We start from the raw sequence: 16,212 nt of genomic DNA, 5'->3' as shown, positions 1-16,212 counted from the left end.
AGTGAGAAACTGTCCAATTACGAGACACCTCTTAAGAACACCTCTTCAAATAATTGAGGTAAACCAAAATTGGGACTCCGAAAGGAGAAAACAGAGAGAAAGGTTCTGAATGCATCAGCTACGTACTCTTGAACCTGATGGACCTTATGAGAGGATGAAAAACAGTTCTTCCCAAAACCAAAGGAATAAATCATGAATTTCATTCTATTCAACTAAAACAACTATTTGTTTAGATTTAAATATTGTTATGTACAATAAACGGCAAAAATATGTTTTATATAGACCATCAATCAATTTGTTAAACTTTTACACGAATTTTGCGTAGCTGAAGCTACAAAGATATGTTTTGTCATGCATCCGATTTCACCTAGATAGATGCACACGCCCGATGAAGCTAATTTGTTTAGCGAAATATTGCGTGAATAATATATAAAATATAACAACTAATTTTATAACACTCATTAGTGTGTTAAAGAACATTACATTCTTAGACACGTATATACTAATATAATATATAGTTCGATCTAACAATCAGAACATCTGTATTATCTGAGACTACTATAACACATAATATATATGTGTTATAGTAGTCTCAGGTATTATATATTAAAATATGTATACAAGTCTAAATTGAAAACTACGTTCAAACCTATGATTGCGTTGGATAAAAACCGCAATTTTTATACGTGTGCATGTAAAACAAATTTCGTTGTAGAAGGGTCTAAATACAGCACAAACAACATTTCCCAAAAGACTAACAGGTCGAACAACTGATGTTCTTTTACCCTGCTGACTGCTATTGGCGATTTCCAAATAAAATTGACCACAAGATCTTAATATAAATTTAATACTAAACAGAAAACAATAAACTTGTGGCCAAGATGTTATACCACATAAGGTGTAGTACATATATATATATATATATATATATATATATAAGACGTTCGGCATAGCTGTACCGGATATAGCGGCGTTTTGAATTTGCGCCGATCTGCATTTATTTGCGCCGATTGTTTTACAGGTAAATTACAGGTGAATTACAGGTGAATAAATATACGAAGATGTGGTATTAGTGCCAATGAGACAACTCTCCATCAAAGTCAAGTTATTTTTCATTTATCATAACAGACCTCTTCGGTAATCCACTTGTACATATGAATTGTGAAACATGTATACATATAATTGTTGTCCCCTGCTCACCACGGGGAGATGGTACAAGGCATACAAGACACATCTGCAGACGTTTTCCTTGGTCGTACCCGTAGTTCTTCAGCTTCTGTCTTTCGGTCATCTGCCACAGGGTTATGCTCGTTCGAGGTTTTGATAATAGTCAGACTATCATAATCCGTGGTGACTCTGGCTTTACACTATTTTATGGTACATCAGTAAGATATGTTGTTATGTTTCTGGACATTGACCTTCCGATATGTATGGCCGTCGATGATTAAAGAATTGACTCCTCGGCTCGTTTTAGTGTGCATTATATTCATCATGTAACAACGAAGTTCCAGAACAATATGAATCAAAATTAACTAATTAAACATAGGTGAACAACATTTATAACCAGATTTTATCAATGGTATAGTACATGTACAAACTTACCTGTAAATCTAATAAGTAGCAAATATAAAATCGGCGCAAATGTCATACGCCCAGCTGTACAAACAACTTAACAATCAGACGGACCAATCATTGCAATAATGGCTGATTATACACTAATTTACTAGCTATAAGGACAATTAAGCAAGTTATCCGCCAAGACACGACCTATTTCACGAAATAAAGAACATACAAACTAAGTTTATTGTTCACCTAATTACAAACTCATTCCAAACACAAATAATGGTTATAACTGTTCGAATGACCCCGTTTTGACCCAATTTCGAAAGACAATCGAAGTCATGTGACTACCAAATTAGGGTATTTTTTGGACAATTTTTGTTCAACTGAGATCAGTTGGTTTCCTCTTAATGATCCTTTCAAATTCATTCAAAGCATGATTACACGTGTATACCTGTCAGAAGTTCTACATTAAAGGTTATTTCTTTAACACTGTTTAAATAATTTGTTTTTATCGGTACTAACGTTGAATTTGTTATTGATAAATTAAAACTAAACTAAATAAGTACTGCATCCTGTCGATATTTGTATTTTGGCATTTTACATGTTTTCTCATACTGTAGAAGACGTCTTTACATTAAATCCATTGGATATGTATTTATTGATATATTTATGTCTGAGAAACATCATCATGTTGTTAGTTGTAATTGGCTTTGAACTAGCGTTCTGTAACTCTAGGTACTTTTTGGTCGGTACGGTGTGTCTTTAGTCCTTTTTAATTGTTTTTGTACTTTGTGCCGATCTGATGGGTTAAAACTTGAAACCTTTTTCAACTGATTTTTTATAGTTTATGCTGATGGTACACCGTTGAACCAGATAAAGGTAGGACCGAGTGCTTCCAAACATGTTTAACGCCGCCATATTTTGTATATGATTGTCCTAAGTTAGCAGCCTGTGATGTAGTGGTTTTCGTTGGTTGTTGTCTATCATATTTGATTTTCGTTTATTGGTTTGTACATGTGTTTGTTTTCTTGATTGATTGGTTTAACATTTTGTCATGTATGAGCCATTTTAGCTCACTGTATGTGGTGTGATTTTTGCTCATTATTGAAGTTCGTATGGTGACACAAAATTACTATCATCTACATTATTTGGTGTCTGGTGGACAGTTGTCTCATTGGTAACCATACCAGATCTTTTTATTTTATATTGATATGATTATTAGATTTGTTATGATTGCAGTGTGTGTTTTGTGGAGTGCAATTTTGAAATGCGGGATACACCTGATCGCCATTTGTCCGCAATATTATTTTTGCTATATTTACTTAGAATGTACATTTGAACACCAAAATATAATCTGGTGAAAATAATTGACTATTTTATCAGCTAGAAGTGTTAAATTTTCTATTTTTAATCTTTGCTAAACATGGATTCGGATGTTTAAGTGGTATAAAAGGATATGATTACGCCTTAGTTTTGTGTTTTTTTGCCTTTTCCAGAATTAGAATAATATTTTTATTGCTAGGTTGTTAGTGGTTAATACGGAAGTGGTTAGAGGTCCATCCCCATCCCGAGTCAAAAAAGGCAAAATCATTTTGATGAGTAAAATGACAGTTTTGTCGACAAAAGGTAGAGCTCAACATTTGAACAATACTGTTCCGGTCAGATTTTCTCTATTTACAGCTGTTTTCAAAATAACTTTAGTTTACATCTTTTTTTGTTGTTGCTATGTCGACCATGTTGGTCGGCAGGCTGTGATACCTTTTTAAAACAAGATATCCAAATGATGATTGTGGCCTAGTTTTGTTAAATTCTTGGAGAAGATTTTTGTATAGTTTAAGGACGACGAAGAACGATTGGGCAAAGTGAGCTAAAAAAAATGTGGTATTATTGTCAATGAAATAACCTTTCACCAGAGGTAGTAGTTAACAACTACAGGTAACAATACGGCCTTCAACGATGAACAAGATGCATTACGCAAATCAAGCTGTGAAAAACACCGAAATGTCAAATGTTCAACGATTCAAACTGGAAAAACGGAGTCTATTATATGTACAAAACAAATTCAAACACACATATAATATAAAGGGAACAAACGAACTACAGGCCATAAAGCCGGCTAAACAAAATCTTACGTTTGCGCTTCAGTCATCAAATCTCAGTAACTATGTGCGATGTGTTTAATATTTAGTTGGTTGGTTCCTAGTTATAATGTCTATAGATTTTTATGCCCCACCTACGATAGTAGAGGGGCATTATGTATTCTGGTCTGTGCGTTCTTCCGTCCGAGTTTTTGGTCAAGGTAGTTTTTGAAGAAGCTAAAGTCCAATCAACTTGAAACTTAGTACACATGTTCCTTAAGATATGATCTTTCTTATTTTAAAACACAAAATTAATCTTTTGACCCCATTTTCATGGTCCACTGAACATAGAAATTAAAAGTGTGAGTTTCAGGTTAAAGTTTTTGGTCAAGGTAGTTTTCAATGAAGTTAAAGTCCAATCAACTTGAAACTTAGTACACATGTTCCCTTTTGGTTGATCAATTTACTTTTAAGGCCAAATTAGATTTTTTACCCAATTTCACGGTCCATTGAACATGGAAAATGATAATGCGAGTGGGGCATCCGTGTACTTTGGACACATTCTTGTTTTTTATCATTTACATTAGGGGGAAAAGAAACGAAAGATAACAACAACACAATCAAAACTTATAAACCAAAAAGGACTGATCATGTCATGGCAAAATATCGAAAACGAGGTAAAGACAAATAACAGTCTACAAAACACAAACTATATTAAGACTGAGCAAAACGAACATCCTAGTCCACATAAAACACCCATCGTGTTGATCATTGGCAAATTTAAAGCTTATTGATTTGAATTTTTAAAGTGTATATATGAAATAAAAATCCACGAGATTTGAAGGCACTATACAGTCAGTGTTTAATTTTATTATTGTTTAACCAAGGTTGGAAACTATTTGATAACTGGCAAAATGGTATCAATGACGATACAACACAACCAAAACAGATTGACAAAACGATATAGCTAGACTCGATGTGTGCTATATCTTCGACCTTAAGCAATCATTAACTTGTCATCATTTCTTTATTATCAAATGTATGCTATAAAAAAGAAGATGTGGTATGATTGCTAATGAGACAACTCTCCGCAAGAGACCAAAATGACACACATAACTGTTTTCAAGTACATCAGTATACAAATCAAATTCAAAATATCCATTATTTGAACTAAAGCCTATGAAAATTGGTCTAAAACATTTAAAGGTTTTGTTACGGGATTTCATCTAAAGTTGACGACATTAGTAGAACTTCCATAGCGGAATGTTCTAGAGTTATGTATTTCAGAAAGAGTTTTGTAGATGTTAACATCAAGTGTTTGAAGCTCCTCCTACTAATAATGGGAGATGTAATTCATACTCCAACGGAAGGCTCCACTCCAAATAGTAATTCAAAAAAGTGTTTCACAATAAGCATTCTACAAAATGAATATTTAACACACGTTCATGTAGCGGTACGTTTTTTCTGTACAAATGTTAACAATGATTGCTATATTCTGTACCGTCTGCGGATATTTGAATACCAGTAGTGTTATACGTGCTAATGTCGTTATGATTGTACGTATACGAGTTTAAATCAACTGCCCCTCTTACAACCCCTTCAGCATGGTCATATGTACCAATGTCTGCATTATTGTACGTCCCACAATTTGTTTTGACAGAAGCACGAAATTTTAAGTGATTATACTCTGTTTTGATTGATTCTTCGTCTTTGATGCTGATTTCATCATAGTGACTCTCTCCTTTCCCGCTATCTATAGTATCAGAATTATTCACTTCTGTACTTGTTTGTTTTCTGTACTCTACTTCTGCTTGCTCCTTGTTCATCAGTCTAAAAAAGAACAATTTCTCATCAGTTAAGTTATTGCTGGAAATAATTGACTCAGTAAATTTATCAGTGAAATCAGTTACTTAAAGGGACACATACAAAACATTATATACTTTTTCAATCCCTTTCTTACTTGAAATCTATGAACAAAGTACTTAATAAAAATATCAATGTTAAAATACAACGAAAATGAATAAAGAAACAAGTGTTACTGCGAGCTACTGGTCACTGATGATATCCCTGCCGCAAGTGGATAATGTTAATAGTGTAAAAATATGTAAGTGTTCAATAAACAGGAAGATGTCGAGTGATGCATCTAAAAATGCATCACGCGGTATAGCTTACATATATAAACTCTGAAACCAAATTTCAGAAATCCTTGTGTTGTAGTTCCTGAGAAAATGTGACGAACATTTCTACTTGGCTATCATGTGTAAAATGATACATGTGTTCGGTAAACAGGAAGTTGCCAAGTGATGAATCTGAAAACGCATCACACAGTATAGCTGACATATATAAACTCTGAAACCAAATTTCAGAATTCCTTGCATTGTTGTTCCTGAGGAAAATGCGACGAAAAATATTCATGGGACTGACGGACGAACGGACGGATGGATGGACAGATTGAGGTAAAACAGTATACCCCTTTTTGTATAATTACAATATTACTTTCTGGTATAATTGCCAATAAGACAACTAACCAACTGTATTTAAGGATTAAAATCCTTTTTAAAGGATTTATCGGTAACTTAACTCTACCAATTCACTCACAAAAAAATAAAAGTCCGAACAATGATCGACGTGAGAAACAAATATATATATACCACAACACCAGTATGCAAGTAATAACATTTATAGTGTAGAGACTTACCTCCGTCTTACAAAAACTGCACTGACAATAACAATCACAACACATACCACAACACCAACTAGTATATAAGGTAGTTCTGCAAATATACAACATTAACATATTATCTCCATCACAAAACAAATTAAAACATTACACTCTCCTTTGGTTGTTTTGCCACGCGTTTTTGTAAAATGTGTTAAACGCTAAAAAAAATAACTGCTCAAAGTAAAAATCATAAAAGATTCTAACTTTGCATGTAAAAAGTGTTAAACGCTCAGAAAAATAACTGCTCAAAGTAAAAATCATAAAAGATTCTAACTTTGCATGTAAAAAGTCTTAAAAACTTTAAACTTCCCATGTAAAAGTTAAAATAAAACCTGTAAACCTCCCTTGTAAAAACACATAAAGACTTAAAAATTAAAAAATGTAAATAGTGTATATAATGTTGTTGTGTTACGATTGTTAATTTATTCTTCATTTATTTTTTGGTGGTGGAACTGTTCGACATACGAAAGTATGGTTACCCTATAAAGGGTGTAAAGATCCAGAGAAGAAGCTCTTGGTAAAAAAAAATCTATTGAAATGAAAAATGGATAAAGAAAAGTCGTCCTTCTAATCATTTTATCGTCCTGAACATTCATGCAATATTTGCCACTGGACGCAAAGCAAAAATCAATTTATTAATTTTCTTTCTATAAAATTACCCAATGTAAGTTAAAATAGGCGAAAGATACAACATGGATATTCAAATTAAAAGTCGAAAATAAACTGATAACACCATGGGAAAAAAGGAAATAGACTAGAAGATGAACAACAGTACGACAAAACGACAACAAGACTGAGCAACACAAACTCAACCATTTACGGTGATTGACTTATGTCACGCTCCGGAAGGGTAAGCAGATCCTACTTCATATGTGGTACCCGTCATTTTGCTCATGTAAGTACACACCCGGTGTGATAAGTCTTATTCGGTAGGTCACGTTTAGGACAAAGGAGGACGGGACTGTAGTTATACCGACTGGAACATATCCGTCGTCATCTGTAATAAAATGAATATTTCATAACGGCCAACCAACTCGTGATGTCGTCCATACATTTTTCGAAAGGATGATTTCATCTTCACCTCTTTAAACTACTGGGTTAAATACTTGTAATCGAGGTGCAATGTTATTTTACTTCTTTTCGGCGGTACCGTGATCTATCATTCTACGTTGGTATCCATAGCTTAGTTTCTAGTCAGTTGACATTTGATTAGGGACTTTCCGTTTTGAATTTTCCTCGGAGTTATGTTTTTTTGTGATAGTACTTTTTATACCGATTTGATTTTCTGTTAAAAAAACTCAATGTCCAGTACAATATTACTTAGTTTATATGTTTAAGTAGATATTGAACGAGTTCAATTTTTGTTTTTAGTTCTTGCACGGTATGTATACAATTCAATAGAGTACCCCAGAAGATCAGAAAGGAGATGTGTTCATCAAAAGGAAGGCATGACAAACTAAATACATTAGGTATGGGAGTGTCTAATATAAAACGTCCAGAACATGCTTAACCAAAATTGTCATCTTAGCGAACTGATCTTGAATATCTTACATAGTTTAGAAACCACAGACACGGAAATAAGTTCTTGAACAATAATTGTGTCACCACTGCATATACTGCTGTGACAACTGCATATAATGCAGTCATGGCGTTCCATATGAGTATCAACATAAGGCCGTCATGGCGTTCCATATATATTCAACAAGCGTTCTCTTCATTTTAGGTTACAAGAGCGCAATTATTTGTTTACATTTTACCCTAAGATGGTACTCAGAATAGAATCCTTTACGGCTTCTGATTGGTTGATACAGGATTGGAATTACATTTAATCGAAAGCTTATCCAATTAGGTTTAAAAATTGCCGAAAATCATATTCACATTTTACGAAGTATAGAAAATATCTTTGATTTCTGCACGTCGGACCCATTAAAAATATGCCTTTTTCATTAAGCGAAAAAAGTAGACGATCTTTTTCAACTGCATTTTAAGTCAATTTGAGCCGCATGACCCTATATATTTTTTTTAGTTGTAATGCAACACTGGCATTTCTTGTAACAGGAACTGCTACCCGTTTTTCCCTAATTTGTGTAGTCTTCGAGAAAAAAAAAATACGGAACACTAGTGCATGTAGTGGTACCCTATGGAAAATGCATGACGAATAATTGCGCTCTTGTAACCTTTAGATACCATATAGCTGTCTTAATTACCATTAAACCCGCGAAAAATTGCAACCATGCAAACTCTCCTTTGGCAATCTATTTTATATACATTACATGTTTGTATCTTACATTTTTTGTTATCTATCAAATTAATAATGTTGTCATGTAAAACTTCCTGCCTTGATGGAGCTCATAATTTAAGTTCTCCCTTCTATTCTTAAAATCGACAATCATATTTTAATCAATAATTTGAAACTTGGCAGTACCAAAATAAAATACCAGGGAACTTTTATGGAATGTTATGCAACTGTCATACAATGAGAGGTTTAGCTAGCTATAAAACAGGGTGTAATTACATATTTTACAGAAAGAAATGCTTGTACCAAGTCAGGTTTATGACAGTTGTTTTTTATTTGTTTGATGTGTTCGAGCGTCTGATTTTGGTATTTGAGAAGAGACTTTCCGTTTTGAATTTTCCATGGAGTTCAGTTTTTTTGTTATTTTACTTTTTATAGCTGTCTCATGACAAAAATATTAAAATAAACTGTACGAAGTGACATACTTTGTAACACTTGTGGTCTGTCATCTGTGGGTTGGTTTCCTGAAATAATCAATAAAAAAAATAGAACATTTCATTAGTCTTAATATTTGAGAAATGAATAAAAACAACATTGGTAGAGAACATGAGGACTACACTTAGTATCGCCGTTCTAATTACAATACAGTGACATTTATACTCTTTCATTTATCCTCCAATACAATTCACAGTAACTAAGCAACAAACAAATGACCAAGATTTTCTTAGATATTGTTTTGAGATATAGTTTGTAATTATTCAACAGATGAAATGTAAGCAAATTTATCATACTGCATATGAAAACAGCTTATTTGCGAAATCTTTCTGTATTAATTAGAGAAAGGTAATTTATTCTTTCACTTTGGACTTACCTTTGCAGTCATAATATATCTCAGCATATGGTTTGGAAGTGTTCGAAGTACAATTACCAACTGGAAGTACTCCTGCGGCAATGTTATTAAACGTACATTTGTTTTTACCCTGGCATATCTCCTTAATAGCTATACTAACATTCGCACTACCATCACATTTTGTATATTTTGTGGTTGAATCGAGGCAATCATTTGAGGAAAATCGTCCATAATGTACTTTAATAATGTCAATGAATTGGTTTTCAACACACGATACATCTTCCCTTGTATCAAAACATACACGAGTTTTGTCCGAACCTGTAATAATTAAATTGAACAATAACAAAGCATAACTTAAAAAAAAAACTTTAAATGTGGAAAAGAAATTGATTGGACTGTCGTACCGAACACCCATTTGTCTGATAAAACTATTTTGTACTTTCTAAATTTTCAAAGACTACAACTTGAAGAGAATACAAGTGCATTCTTTTAAATTGAGCTTCATTTGGTTGTTCTCCGAACATGAGATATATGGTATCCTATGATTCAGATATGTTTCTAGTTGTGCGGTAGTTGGTTTTATTTCCGGCAATTATCTCGTACATACAGTTGTTTTGGCAAATCATATGGGTGTTTAGTTTTTGTAAGATGTTATTGGATCCAAGCCACTCGTTCCATGTATCTAGCTTGCGCATTAATGCACTGTTATGCTTGTAGTCTTATTCGGTTTGGTACACTAATTTATGTTTTTCTCTATTTTCAGTTTCATGTCTTCCTAGATAATTGATTACGTAGAGATTGAACTGTTATTGTTCTATCATAATTTCTGTATGCTTTGTCGGTATGCCTATTAGTGTTTTTTTCTTTCTTACATATGACGTTGCTCTGTGCTTATACTTCAAATCATTGTGTTATAGTGTCATCGTAAATGTTTGTTTTTTCTCTATCGATTTATAAATTTCGAACAGCGGTATACTACTGTTGCCTTTATTTGTTTATATATTTGTTAGTTTTTATAGTGGTAAAGATAATATTGACTGTTGTATCCCAATTTTGACATTTTTACCTATTATGTCTGTTTGTTTTGTTCACGCGTCGTGGTCAATATAATGGAATTTAAGCGACTGTCATACAAATGAGAGGTTGAGCTGGCTATAAAACCAGTTTTAATCCACCATTTTCTACATAAGAAAATGCCCGTCCATTTTTTTTATTTGCTTAAGCTTTTAAAAATATCATTTTATATAACGGAATTTGATGCGACTGTCATATAAGTGAGAGGTTTAGCGTTTATAAAACCAGGTAGAGTTGTATTTAATTTCAGCTTATTATGAATTGAATTTATTTTTTAATTTTTTTTATTAACGCGTAAAAGAGTTCAGAAACATATTATTATTCACGCATCGATATAAATATAATGGAATTTGATGCGACTGTCATACAACTGAGAGGTTTAGCGCTATCAAACCAGGTTCAATCCACCATTTTGTACATTTGAAAATTCCTGTACCAAGTCAAGAAAATGACAGTTGTTGTCCATTCGTTTGATGTGTTTTGTCATTAGATTTTGCCATTTGATTGGGGACTTTACGATTGAAATTTCTTCGGAGTTCAGTTATTTTGTTATTTTACTTTTGACTATTTTTTTACTTTCTGTTTTGAATTGTCCTTGGAGTTCTGTGTTTTTGTGATTTTACTTTGTATTACAGAAAGTTCTATCTGAATTTTAAGTATGCTTATGTTGTTTGAATATCACTGTTAGACATTAAGCATGTTGTGTTGTTGTCACGTTTGAGTATAAATTGACTTTTGAAGTGTTTAGTTTTGCAAAATCAACAATAATGAGTATGGCGAGAAATAGTAAAAGGGTAATGATGGTGTTGATGATGACTGAATGTTTTGAAGAAGTAATGAAAAGAAGGGAGGGATTTGTTTAAAATGAAAGTCAACGAGGAAAAGGATGTACACAAAAATGTAACGCAACAGTTCAAATGGAGAAACTTACTCATAAACAATTAAGCAGGTAAACTCAGTTTTCAGAGATGGAAAATAGTTAAAGCAATTGACACATTATCATTTATTCATATACATTGAACTATTATATAAATTGTATACTACACTACACACAGTGTGAAATTTAAAAACTTACCTTGAAGAAAGGGAAAACAATTTATGACGAAACTAATAAAAAATAACAGCCTCATCCTTTCACAACTCCAAAGAATAGTCATCTTTTAACATGACGTTACACAACACGAAAACAAAATGTTCGTACAAGTGCTCGAGATTTTAATGTTACTAAGAAAATGTACTTTGCCGCAAAAAAACATAATTTTTCAATTCTTATTTTATGAAGTACTTTGAAAGGGTTTTATATAATTTAAAACAATGATGACATAGAAAACTTTTTATAGTTTATAAGCTTAATATGAATACGTTTTATTTTGGTATCCGGTGATTAACACGAAGTTTCCGATATCATATAACTTAAGGATCCTCCTGCGTACGTCAGCGTGAAACACTTAAAGAGGGCTTAGATGAGTTTAAACACAGAATAGTATTCAAAATAAAAATGTGAATTTGTCAATATATATAGTTTTGTTTGGATAATTTGCCAATTATAAATCACGTGGTCAATGAAGTAGTCAAATAGATAGTGTTCAATAAACATCGAAATCAGTTTCACTTTTATATAAAAAAAAATCGTAACCAGCATAGTTGATATTGTCAATGTATCCTTAGTAGATGTTCTCCAAATTGAAGTTCCTCTGAAATTTTTTTTAAATACAATGCTATATTAAATGTTCCCTTTGGAAACAAAAAAATGTATGCCCTATATTCTTTGGCATTTCTTCTAGTGGAAATTATATCCTAGATTTATTTCTTCCATTTGGAACTAATATTGTATAGATATTTCTGTTTAATGACAATATAGTCTTTCCAGGTGATAATAAATATATCGTTCAATCAAGTAGAGTTTATTGTTATTCCAAAAGACGGGAAATTTATAATCTCACTCCAGGTACCACAATCAACATAGCATAATTACATATCCGTTATGTTTATATTACCCAAGGGGATTAACCTATAAAGTGCATTATAATAAACTAATTATTACTGTGAACCTCCCCATAAACTATACCTAACCATAACACGAGCCTTCGCTCTAAATGGGAACTTTAACACAAATCATAACATAATTTACAAGTACCCGGCCACGTCCACTTGTAATTTTGTCCATCTGATGAGTTAAGCCTTTTTCGACTGATCTTTATAGTTCGTTCTTATGTTGTACTGTTATACCACTGTCCCAGGTTAGGGGAGGGTTGGGATCCCACTAACATGTTTAACCCCGCCACATAATGTATGTATGTGCCTGTCCCAAGTCAGGAGCCTGTAATTCAGTGGTTTTCTTTTGTTTATGTGTTGCATATTTGTTTTTCGTTTTTTTAAATAGATAAGGCCTTTAGTTTTCTCGGTTGAATTGTTTTACATTGTCATTTCGGGGCCTTTTATAACTGACTATGCGGTATGGACATTGCTCATTGTTGAAGACCGTACGGTGACCTAAAGTTGTTAATGTCTGTTCATTTTGGTCTCTTGTGGAATGTTGTCTCATTGGCCATCATGCCACATCTCCTTTTTGTATATATATACAACCCTATTAAATAACAGAGCCATAACATAAAGGTCACAATTATGCCCCAATTTAATAACGTTCCAAAAGGTATATAGAAATCTGGCCAGCCCTTGACTTCCCGTCAGACAATAAATCATTGCTAAAGTCGGTCGATTTAAATTGTTTAAATCTTAAACCCGATGCTTGATGTAGTGTAAGTGTCGCTCCTTAGACGTTAAAGATAATTCCGATAGGGAACCACAAAAGACCTATCACGAGGCAAAATCCTTATATATCCAATTTACCCTTATTTCCAAATTACAGTCCAAATTTCTGCCATTCGACATATTTATCAGAAATTTCCTTGTAAATTGTTAATTTGTTCTCGTCCTAAATATTTAGCGAGAAATCAATCAATCAGAATATCTTTGTTTCAATAAGTGACCTTCAGAACTTGCCGTCTGTCTTAAGAACAAGAATCTCTAGACAAATTTGGTCTTAAATTCGAAAACGGGTCTCCGATGTTCATATAAAAAGTAAAACAAAAATACTGAAATCCGAGGAAAATTCCAAACGGAAAGTCCCTAATCAAATGGCAAAATCAAATGATGAAACACATCAAACGAATAGACAATAAATGTCATATTCCTGACTTGGTACAGGCATTCTTAAATGTAGAAAATGGTTGATTGAACCTGGTTTTATAGCGCTAAACCTCTCAGTTGTATGATAGTCGCATCAAATTCCATTATATTTATAACGATGCGTGAACAAAAATATGTTTCTGACAATTCTTTTACGCTTTGATAAAATTAAAAAAACCCATTCAATTTATAGTCAGTTTAAATTAAACACAACTCTACAATCTATGGTTCAGTTTTTAAAGCATCATTTCGAACTTTAATTACCACCAAATAACATTACACTACATTTTATGGACAATTAAAGACCATTTTTTATATTGTAAATGCGAAAAATGAACAAAAAGTGTATATCTCATTCAGACCCTCCTATTTGAGAGCATATGCTACTTAGGTATACAAAGTTGTATTGTTCGGTTTTTCTTATTGTTATTCTCCTCTTTCTTTTCCTTCCTCTTCCGCCGAACATGTCTGCACCAAACCCTCTTGTATGATTTACTTAAGGTTGCACGATATGTTAGACTCATATGTCGAGAAGTACAATCAGGGGTGTATTTGTGCATTAGGGTATAAAGAGAGGTTCTTTGAGGGGCCAAAGGTAGACGGGTTTACTATACTTGCTTTCCTTAATTTCTCAAATGATCATAACTTTAAAACAGTTAGTGATAGACACACTATTAATAATTGAAAATGGTGTACACGATAAAGCACATCAAATGAAAATAAGGGTTTAATCAAAGGGGTCATGTGAGAAAGTTCTAGTATCGTGCAAGTGGCACGATTCCCACCATGAACATGTTTATTCTGGTTTGTCACTATAAAGCACATAAAACGAAATGTAGGGTGATTCTAAAGGGGTCACACCCCCCCTGAAATTTGAAAAATGTTCGCATATCGTGTAAATGGCCGAGATCCCCACCCTTTAACCATATATATTTCTGTTCATCATGTCACAAAAGTTCGACCGATACATGTATATAGGGTAAGTTTCAAGAGGTTCCCACATCTCCAATGTTCAAATATCTTGTTAATGATCGAGATTTCAACCCCTAAACCATGTATCTTCTGGTTTGTTATGACACGATGATAAACATTATATTTTATACAGAGTAAGACCAAACGCGGGTCGTCCCCACCCATGTCATTTGCATATATATCAAATATATTGTAAATGGTCAAGATCCACACCCTTAAACCATATATATTCCTGTGTGTCATATCATTAAGATTTTTAATGATAAATAGAGTTAGTACTCAGGGGTCACTAATGCATATTACTTAACTGAACCAATTTTTTTCCTGCACTTTACCCAATGTCCGGCGACCTTGGGAAAAACTTTGATTATTGGAACTTTGTTTGGGAGAATTCGTAACAGCACCTTTTTACAATCAGTTATTGTCAGTTTGGTCCTCCTGGTTATCATCTAATTGATAGTGTACAAAAAATTGATTGATCATCGTGACATTCCATTGCAATTTAATTAAGGTTTCAATACGAATTTTGTCTTTTCAAATCAAAGTCTCAAAGAGAAAAGGTGAAGAAATCTAACATAAATTGGTATGTAAAATCTTTTATTACTTTTTTAATCATATTTTGGCGTCTCTGAATAAAGGACTGGAGATACCAAAAGAACATTATGAATCCCAAATCGGAGAGATTAACAAAACAATGGAAATAAAAGAAGAAAAGACAACCACCAGCTTCCGGTAAAACTTCGCAGCTAAAAAAAAAAAAATACAAACAAAAAACCCCTCATTTTTAACAAACAATTTGATTATTTTCGGCATATACAGTAAATTTACTGATATCCGATAATGGACAATTTAATTTATTTTACATAAGAAGACAGAAAACACTGAATTAAAAAAAACCCAATAATCATAGGTAATTATCTTTATAACAAAGTCAATTAAAAAAAAAACACACCTGATAATAGCTTATTATTCAATTACATGTAACAGTTAACATCGCATGTATTTTCAACAGTTAACAACAGTTGGAAAATAAAATTGAGAATGGAAATGTGGAATGTGTCAACAGCATGTCTTTAAACATCTTAACAGAAAAGATCGTGCTGGTTCCCTCGTAATAGTATTTCTAGTTTGGAAATATCATAACATAATTTCAAATGAGAGGGATCTTTTAATTATTTTTCGCAGTATTCCTTTGCATGGATTTAATGTACTAACTGTTAATATAGAATGTCCTTGACCTATATGAATCGAAAAAATTGAAAATAGGTATGCTACCAAAATACAAATAATAATAATAACAAAACCCGTTATTTCCTAACATAGATTTTCCAATATCTGTGTTCGTATTGATATTTGAAGACAGATATAATTAGTTAGCAATAATTCCAGTATCTACTAGTATATCTTTACTTATTAGAAAATATTCATCGATTCTTTAACTCACCTGATTGGTTTCCTAGGTAACGAATTCTTCGATATGTGATGTACCTGGTTGTAATGAAAATCAAGTTAATAGATATATAGGTTA

At 32.8% G+C, this 16,212-nt stretch overlaps 1 protein-coding gene across 1 annotated transcript; it reads right to left on the bottom strand.

Moving 5' to 3' along the window:
- Positions 1 to 4,649: 4,649 nt before the first annotated feature.
- LOC143046292 (uncharacterized) lies at positions 4,650 to 11,889 on the bottom strand. The gene is made up of 5 exons (XM_076219388.1): positions 11,599 to 11,889; positions 9,471 to 9,767; positions 9,085 to 9,123; positions 6,340 to 6,415; positions 4,650 to 5,471 (listed from the first exon to the last, which is right to left on the bottom strand). Exons 1-5 carry the CDS (start codon positions 11,678 to 11,680, stop codon positions 5,117 to 5,119), a joined length of 849 nt encoding a protein of 282 aa, XP_076075503.1. The 5' UTR covers positions 11,681 to 11,889; the 3' UTR covers positions 4,650 to 5,116.
- Positions 11,890 to 16,212: the final 4,323 nt, after the last annotated feature.

Source organism: Mytilus galloprovincialis, chromosome 9, assembly GCF_965363235.1.
Source record: "Mytilus galloprovincialis chromosome 9, xbMytGall1.hap1.1, whole genome shotgun sequence".
In the NCBI taxonomy this organism is placed as follows: Eukaryota; Metazoa; Mollusca; class Bivalvia; order Mytilida; family Mytilidae; genus Mytilus; species Mytilus galloprovincialis.
Note: the sequence above shows the minus strand (reverse complement) of the source record. Positions and strands in the feature narration are given on the sequence as shown.